This window comes from Aegilops tauschii, chromosome 7 (genome assembly GCF_002575655.3).
Source record: "Aegilops tauschii subsp. strangulata cultivar AL8/78 chromosome 7, Aet v6.0, whole genome shotgun sequence".
Classification (NCBI taxonomy): domain Eukaryota; kingdom Viridiplantae; phylum Streptophyta; class Magnoliopsida; order Poales; family Poaceae; genus Aegilops; species Aegilops tauschii.
In genome coordinates, this window is record NC_053041.3 from 186,666,717 (window position 1) to 186,675,390 (window position 8,674).

The 8,674-nt window shown below is 45.2% G+C and overlaps 1 protein-coding gene across 4 annotated transcripts; it reads right to left on the reverse strand.

Annotated features, from left to right (window-relative positions):
• Positions 1-1,841: 1,841 nt before the first annotated feature.
• Positions 1,842-8,250, reverse strand: LOC109753877 (uncharacterized). Of its 4 annotated transcripts, XR_012190189.1 has the most exons (7): positions 7,667-8,196; positions 7,136-7,350; positions 6,907-7,045; positions 6,550-6,689; positions 2,768-5,676; positions 2,472-2,682; positions 1,842-2,387 (listed from the first exon to the last, which is right to left on the reverse strand). XR_012190189.1 is itself a non-coding variant. In XM_073505828.1 (6 exons), exons 5-6 carry the CDS (start codon positions 5,573-5,575, stop codon positions 2,172-2,174), a joined length of 3,252 nt encoding a protein of 1,083 aa, XP_073361929.1. In that variant the 5' UTR covers positions 5,576-5,676; positions 6,550-6,689; positions 6,907-7,045; positions 7,136-7,350; positions 7,667-8,250; the 3' UTR covers positions 1,842-2,171. The 4 variants fall into 4 exon arrangements, 3 of the variants coding, with proteins under 3 accessions (XP_073361929.1, XP_040253257.1, XP_020168389.1); XM_073505828.1 differs by having other exon boundaries at positions 1,842-2,319; positions 2,472-5,676; positions 7,667-8,250; XM_040397323.3 differs by having other exon boundaries at positions 2,472-5,676.
• Positions 8,251-8,674: the final 424 nt, after the last annotated feature.

Below are 8,674 nucleotides of genomic sequence, written 5' to 3' on the forward strand. Positions count from 1 at the left end.
TCCGTGCAACCTACTCCCTTGATCGGGCACCAGATCTTCCCCAAGGTATTGCCTACGACACTGGCACGCGTCGGTTTCTCCGAAAAAAGTTTCCCCACTGCCTGTGGGTCATCTGGTGCCCACTCGCAGGTTTTCCCCTTCTGCTCAGGCCCGATCTTGATACCTTTCATCTCCGCTTCCGACAACTTCAGACCTTTCATCAATCCTTCCACGTCCTTCATGGCTGCTGCCCACCACGACTGACTAGACTTGATCTAGGGTTTTTGGTGTTTGTACGACCGTGCGCCCCAGAACCGCACAGAAGGCCTATGTGGATGGGTTACGGGATACTTGAGATGTGTGTGGGATCTGTAGGGTTGGTGATCTCGGTTAGGGGCCGGAGAGGAGCAACACCGAGAGAACCAGTCACCGGCGGCGAGGACCAAAGACTGGAACAAGGCAGATCGGGAACGGATCGCCTCCCGATCGCCACTCCGTAAATTACGCTAACCGTCACCAGTGGGACGGACATTCAGACTGATTAGCGTGCGAGGGTCGCGCATTGCTGAGCTTGAGAGCGTCAAGGCTCTCTTTGACATTTCGTTGAACACGTGGGTGCACTGCACTGACGAGGGCGTGGGCTGAGTCGGCCAAGCCCCAACACCAACCAGCGGTCCCCGTGCTGGATGGGGTCGGCCTCGGAGTCCCGTCGACGTCGACGTTAATGACGACTCAGAGTTCTCCTTGTCGTCGTGGATCGCCTTCTGGCATTTGTTTTCCGGTGGTTTTCTCTTGGTTCGATGGCAGAGAGAAAACGAGAAAACCGAGCAACCAAATAGGACTAGGAAAATAGCCGTGCTTGACTACGGACGTATTAGGCCATGACTATGTACTCTGTTGTTGTCGAAGATTTTTCTATTTATAATAAACTTGGTCAAGCATAGGTACATTTGACTTTTAAACAAAATAGTACACCTTATATTTTGAATCGGATAAAGGGCATCACAATTTCACCATTTAAATATATACAGTTGCCTTGTATTTAGCCCAAGCGAACATTGAAAACGACTAAGCTAACAAGCAGCAAATATGGAATAAAAAGCACAGCTTTAGTATTAGGGGTATAAGGGAATTAAACACTTTGCACCGGAAAATGGAATAGAAATACACTTATATTTGCTAAAATGTATAACTCGCCTTATAATTTTAAATGGAGGGAGTAATCCCTAGCCAGACAATGTTGTGACCAGGTTGCTAAGCTTGAACATCTATGTTAGCGAAAATTGGTGTCGAAATAACCATGTGTTCTAAATAACTCCACGTCCTGGGAATGTTCCTTTTCACAGTAGATATCAACACAGGATGAAGTGAACTAATAACATGCATAAAAGCAGAGGTATGTAACCCAATCAAAAGAACTGCTTCCACAGCATATGTATACAATACAAATCCCGGACTTCCCCTTCCAGCGTTGATTTTTGGGAAACATTTCATCATATAAGACAGCTTCATTACACTCTATAAACAAGGGTTACTTCATAATGTTACAAGGAACAGCAAAGCACTAATAATATCAAAGAAGCGAAAAACACTGGTTGACAGCTACAAAATAAACCTGGTAATCAAGCTTGTTTTAAATGGGAATATGGGATCATCCCACAAATGACTGAACAGCTCAAGCTGATGTTAGAAGAACATAACGTGCAAGAATACTGAACAAGCCAGAAAGCCTAATGTGGTACCAACTTCCGTATCCGTAGTGGAATAAAACTCCAAATTCTCGGAGCAACTTCATTGGCAAATAGCGAGTATAAAAAAGATGCAAAATAGTAGTATGCAACCAATCTCGAAAACAAAAATTTAGTGCGCAACAAAAGAATAATGAAGGTAAACCTCATTGCCTGCTTGTAGCTCCATCACATGACGATGTACCCGATATGCAGTTTTAGGCTCGAGCTCAAATCTCAAGTATGCTAAAATAATTTCCAAGAACATACAACAGACAGCAACACCGGTGTTCAAGTCAAATCTGAACATGAAGAAAAATGCTGATACGAGACACACAAATTGTTCGCAGATAATACAGAAATATAGATTCCTAGATGAATAGGGTTCTTGTAAAAAGGGAGCATCAAACTTCAGGTCATGCCGGTGTGTTTGCTCCTGAAACAGGTTCAGGACGTCTCGGGGAGTTAATCCCACTTCCCTCTCTTGCCTTCCGATATTTTGCAATTGCACTTGACACAATAATTAGGAGCAGCAGGATTACTACAACGCCGCCAACTAGTGCATAGACATACACTGAAGTCCTCAATTTGCGGCAGCTTCCCGCAGCAAAAGCTGTCATGAGAGCCAGCATATCCAGTATCATAATCAAGTGCAACACCCCAAGTGGCACAGCCTTCTTCCTGATAGATTTACTCAACAGAAGCAGGATCACGACAATGGATGCCATGAATGCGAAAGAATTGAAGCAGAAGAATATCTTGTACCGTCGGTGATTAATATCACGAAGGACGGGATTGCCTGGTACATGGCCCTCATCATCAGACCAGAATCCACCAGGTGGGTTCAGACCAGCTTGGTATGCGATCGATGCTGCTAAAATTGCAAGAAGCATCAGATACTTGTGTCTCTTTCTCACTTCTTTTTCTTCGACAACTGAAGCTTCTGGCCTCACGGGAGTGATTACTCGTTCACCCTCTGCATGAAAGAGAAGATTGTGTAGAAATACTAGACACTTAGCCAATGGTCTTCCTAGTGTGACATGCATCGAAGAGAGCAGAACCTGAATCAGAAGGGAGACTAGAACTGCCATAGCAATGATGCTCAGATAGATGGACTGTTTAATATTTCTGCAACTTCCTGCAACATAGGCAATGAGGAGGCCAAGCAATCCCGCCACCAAACACACTCGCAGTGCATAGGACTTGATTCCATACTCACAGGATTCCTTATTCACAAGTAATATTGTGACGACCACAGATGACACAAATGAAACTGAATTTGAGTAGTAGAACACATCATAGCGTTTTGGATGGGTATCCTGAAGGATTGGATTGCCTGGAGTTCCCGTGGCATCTTTGTCATCAGACCAGACGCCTCCTGGAGGGTTCATGCCAGCTTGGTATGTGACAGTCACAGCTAAAATAGCAATGGTCAATAGCAGATTACGTCTTCTTCCCAACTCCTTCTCACTAGTATCACCCCCAGTCTGGGTGTGGCCTAATTGACGCGGCACTGAGCAAAAATGACTAACTGAGTGCTCTAGCATCTCTGCCACCTGCCTTCTCCATTCTGGAGGAATTATATGTACTGCTATCAAGACATGAATGAGAACATAAGCAAGTACACTGCATACAAGCGCTGATATGAAAATAGTCTTCTTTGCCTCCCTGCAGTTCCCCACAGCAAAAGCTCCGGTTAGGGAAAGTAGGACCACTATCATCGTTATTGGCAATGCACGCCGTTTGGTAACCTTGTTGCTCACCATCTTGTTCAAGAGCAAAGTGATCATGACAATGGATGCCACAAAGGCGATTGCATTGAGATAGAAGAATGCAATGAACCGGCGATGATGGGTGTCCTCAAGGATGCGATCAGCAGCTGAATGATGATCTTTACTTCTTGACCAGAAGCCACCTGGTGGATTCAGGCCTGATTGGTATGCCAGAGATACTGCAAGAATGGCAAGAAGCAGCATACATGTGCGGGTCTTCTTCAGATGCTTCTCAGTTCGAATGTCATCAGCATTTTGATTGGGTACTTGATTGCTGTCAGTATGTACATTCTCAGAATGTATAGGATGATCATCACTGAAAAGAATCTCAGTACTAGGGTTATTATCTTCAACCAGATTGTTTTGTTCAGCAGAGTCTGCATTGCCAGTGGCTTCCGCAGGTGCAGAAAGCCCTTCATCCACTATGTCATGACTAGTGTCTCCGTTACTCTGCCTGACCGGCATATTTTGCTCAACATCTGTAGACTGACACTCCGGATTTGCAACACACTGGACATGTGTAGACGGACACTCCGCGTTGGACGCAACAACCTCGATATTTGTTGATTGCTGGCTGTTCCCTGACAGATGCTGTGAGTGATTCACAGCCTCTTCATCATCTGAAATTTGATTTCTTTCTTCTGCAGGTGCATGCTCCTCATGGGACTCATCCTCTCTGATATTTGGAAGTTGCTGATTGTCTGCAGGCTGGTCTTGTGGTTCAGGGGTATTATCTTCTGCAGGTGTATCAGTTGAACGGACTGAAGAATGATGATTGCTTGCATAAGAATTCTCCTGCTCTGCATTGCTAGGTCTGTGTCTACTAAAGCTCAACGAAAGTGCACGGCCCAATTTTTCCACGCAACACAGGCTGCTTGTTTTGACCTTTTGTAGCCAATTTGCTACAGGCCTGCAAACAAAGAATCCAGCTAAAATTGCAAAGGAGATCCAAACTATGACGATGATAAACACCACATAGAATGATGTTGCTACCTCTCTACAACATCCTGCAGCATACGCAACAATTAGGCACGATAGGTCCACTACCACACATACAATCACTGCTTTGGTCCTTATTCCATGTCCACTCAGTTTTGGGCTCAGAAGCAGTATGATTATGACCAAAGATGCCACGAAGGAAGTTGAATTGGAAACGATGAATATATTATAACGACCAAGGTAGTTACTCCGGAGGACAGAAGTAGCCGGATGATGCTTGTAAGGAGGAAAGGCCATATGCACCTTGTTAGAACCATGGTCATTTTCAGCCCAAAAGCCGCCTGGTGGATTCAATCCTGCTTGGTATGTGATAGTAGCAGCAAAAATTACAAGCGTCAAAATGAACTTGCGAGCCTCCTCAACGTTCTCTAGAGGGATGCTCACTTGCCTCACAAGGAAACCCCGTTTGATTAGAACTGTATTTATCATTCTCTGCAGATTCTGTTTCAATTTTCTTGGAATAAACCTTGTGGATACTAGGGTATGGATCCCAACATATGTGATGACCGCAAAGACTAGAACCCAGATGTAAATGGATGACTTGAGTGCCCTGCAACTCCCGGCAGCATAAGCTCCCAGCAGGCTGAATAGGTCCAATATCATGGTTAATTGCATTGAGTGGAGCCACATTCTCTTCCTTGTCACACTCTTACTGAGAAGCAAGATGATTAAGACAAGAGATGCAGCGAAGGCTGTTGCATTGCAGTAAAAGAACACCTCATATCGTTCAGAAAAGCCATCATGCATGACAGGGTCACCAGCATCATGACCATCCTTGTTTAGTGTCCACGATCCCCCTGGTGGTGTTAATCCAGCATTGTATGTCACACCAACTGCTAGGACTCCAAGAAGTACCAAATATTTACGATGTCCCCACAAGAGCTCAAAATCATCATTGTTGCTGGAGCTGGATTCATGGCCAGGGGGTAATAAATTTCTGTTGGAGGAGCCATTGATGGGATGTTGCCGCATGCTGACAGTACCAATTCCAAAAACACCTCTGCTGACTTCACTCGAACCATTCTCTGGTACCTGGGTACCCATGGTGTTGATGCTGGTCAGATCAATGCTGATTTCGGACTGCCTGCCACCTGCCATGTGGTTGCTCTCTGACCGAAATTGCAAGTCTCAGGTTCTCGGTTGCTTTCTATGCCTCTATCTGGATCATCAGGTAAGAGTTTCTTGGATGAAGAAGATATCTGAAGGATTCAAAGATAATTCAAGGGTGGTTCTGAACAATAAAAGCAAAGAAGGTTGCTAGAAAGATGGACTTGGTGAAGTCTATGTCCCAAACGAAAACAACACAAAGATAGCACGTTAAAGGCTAACTTGCCTGTTAGACCCTACAATGATAACCACAATATGAATTATATATGAATTATATTTTCAAACAGTAACCACCATATAAATTATTAGCTCAAGTATTAAAGTATATAGACTTCTCCAGAAAGGTGTGAGCTAATGTTGTACGTCAACTATCAGAGTCTACACTGGGTTGGTGTTCAAGACGAAAGTAGATTATCAGCTGATTAAAGTCTTAAAGGGATCAACCCTGTTGTATATACTGTAACTAGATGAATTTGGGGTGCAGTTTGCATGATTAGATATTACAATAGATATGTTCATGTTTGAGCATAGAGTTCTACTCCCTCCGATCCAAAAAAAGTGCCGCAGCTTTGAACTAAGGTTAAACCTTAGTTCAAAGCTGCAACACTTTTTTCCGATCGGAGGGAGTACTAGTTAATGATTATGCTTGGTAATGAGTTTTTGTGTTTCCCATTCAACAATAACATCATATATGTGACTGAATATCACCGTTATAATCTGACCCACAAAAATAAGTCGTCTAGAACTTTCCCTTTGTTTTCTCTAGATACCTAGTTCCAACTGCTATTACCACAATACACACATAGACAAGTACTCCTACTTCTTGGTGAAGACACTTAACAGATTCTACGGGGTAACTAGTAAAATTAACTGCAATCGCAGAAGCGGTAGATTATTGGCAGTGGTAAGTTACACACATCAAAGCCTAACAGCCAAACACACGAAGAGAAAGCAAAAGATTATACCTGGCATGGAAAGCATTGCAATGCTCACAGCCAAAAGGGAAGGGTGCCCTCGTTAGCCATATACGGTTGCAAGTGAGCTTGTATCAAGAGCGATAACCAAAATAGTGGTCTAGATATTTCCCTTTGTTTTCTCTGAATACCTAGATCCGATTGATACCACCAAAAAAACATGTATAAATAAGTGTTTGCTCGTCGAGGAATTATGTAACATACTATGCTTGTTTTTAGATAATTCAGGAATATGTTTGCTAACTAGCAAAACTAAGTGCAAGTAAAGAGGTTCAATAGGCAATGGAAATTGGAAACAATCATCCATGTCTAACAACCAAGCAGAGGAAGAGAAACTAAGAATCATACCTGGAAAGGGAAAGCAACGCAATGCTCCTCACATAGACATAGTCACACGGAACGGGTGCCCTCATTGGCCATAATCAACCCCTAGCTAAGGAAGCAGGTTTGAGCTTGTACCCAGATCAAGGGTAACTAGTAAAATTGGCTGCAAGTAGAGAAGTGCACACTATTGGCAATGGAAGGTATGTATCCATGTCAAAGAACCGAGCCCAGGAAGAGAAAGTAAGAATCGTACCTGAAATGGGAAAGCTTTGCAATGCTCAGCTGCTCACACGGAATGGCTGCCCCGTTAACCTAGCTGAGGTTGCGGCTTTGAGCTTGTATCCAGAGTGACGGCTGCTGCTCAGACTAGCGAGGGACACCTTGTGTGCTTCAAAATGGCTGAGTTCTTCCGGAGTCAATAATGGTGCGAACGGTGGTGTGGATGGTGAACAAAAGAGGGGGGGAGACCTGTGAAGTCAGTTAAACGAAGGAAAGAATCAAGGCAGGACCCCACGGCAATGTACTACTAAGGCTATTATCTGATAGCTTATTAGGTTGGACCCAGTCATATCAAGAAACAGTCAGCATCCAGATTAAGCAAGGGGAATAATATATGCATATATGATCTCCTCAGGACCACTTTAGACTTAGAAGAGAGCCTAATGCACCAGAAATAATGAACAAACGCGCATCTCAACTGTTAAATACTCTAGCGTCGAGCTGGGCTGCTGAATAATTTGATTTGGAAAACACAGATATAAGCAAGAATTAGCCAGTAGAATACCTGATATTAGGAGGCAGTGAAATGGAATCTGTAGACACCGATGGTAAACGCAGCGGGTGTGTTGACAGTTGACTGGTACACGACCACCACACACCGTGGGTTCACACTTCACGCCGGGGCTAAGAGGCCACCTTGACTAACCATTATCGCAGAAAACCGGGATACTGCCATCATCATCCACTTGACTCCGGCAAAGTCGTCCACTTGACTCCAGCAAAGTCACCTCTTGCCTCCCTGGCGCCTCGAGCGTCGCCATCTTTTGACATTTTTGCTCCACGTGCGACCACCGTTCCGTGGAGCGGAACATCGCCGCTCGTGCATTGGCTCTTCTCCGGCCATCAGCTGTCGTGCCGTGGTTAGGTACTGGCCACCCCCAGGGCACGTTAGCGGCACTGGGGCACTCATCAGTACGGTCGGCTCCGCCGCCGGCGCCCCGCTGGCCGCTGAGGCATTTGTTCGAGCATTTGACGGGCACTGATAGGGGGAGCAGAGCTGGGCTGGGCCAGCCAGAGCCTAGAGCCTCGATCGGCGCCATATCCGGCCGAGCTGCCAGACCCCAAGCAGCAGCAGCGTGCATTGATCCCGTCCGACAGGTACTGGGGGGCCGTCGACGTCGACAGGGGCGCTCCAATCCAATCCCCTCCCCGCCATACATCCCCCCTGGATCGCCGGCCTCCTGGACTAGCTAGTCATTTGTATACTACATGACGTCACAAGAAAAATAGGGAATGACGTCACGTAAACAGCTTTTCATACGCTCCTGCATGACTGCATCCACAAGTTTCAACTCTCCATACGAAACAGGTTGGATGGTAAGGAGGACCCGTATCCCCTGCCCACTAGAGTCTTAGACTTACATTGGTTCTCGCAATTTTTTTTATTTTTTTTAGGCCTCCCGGCGAACAAGATGATGTATCAACTCAGTTTTTTGAAAGTGCTGAGATAGTTGGTGCGTGTAAGCGTTCATGGGATAAGGCGTCTACGTTTGTATTGTGTTCGGAAGAAAAG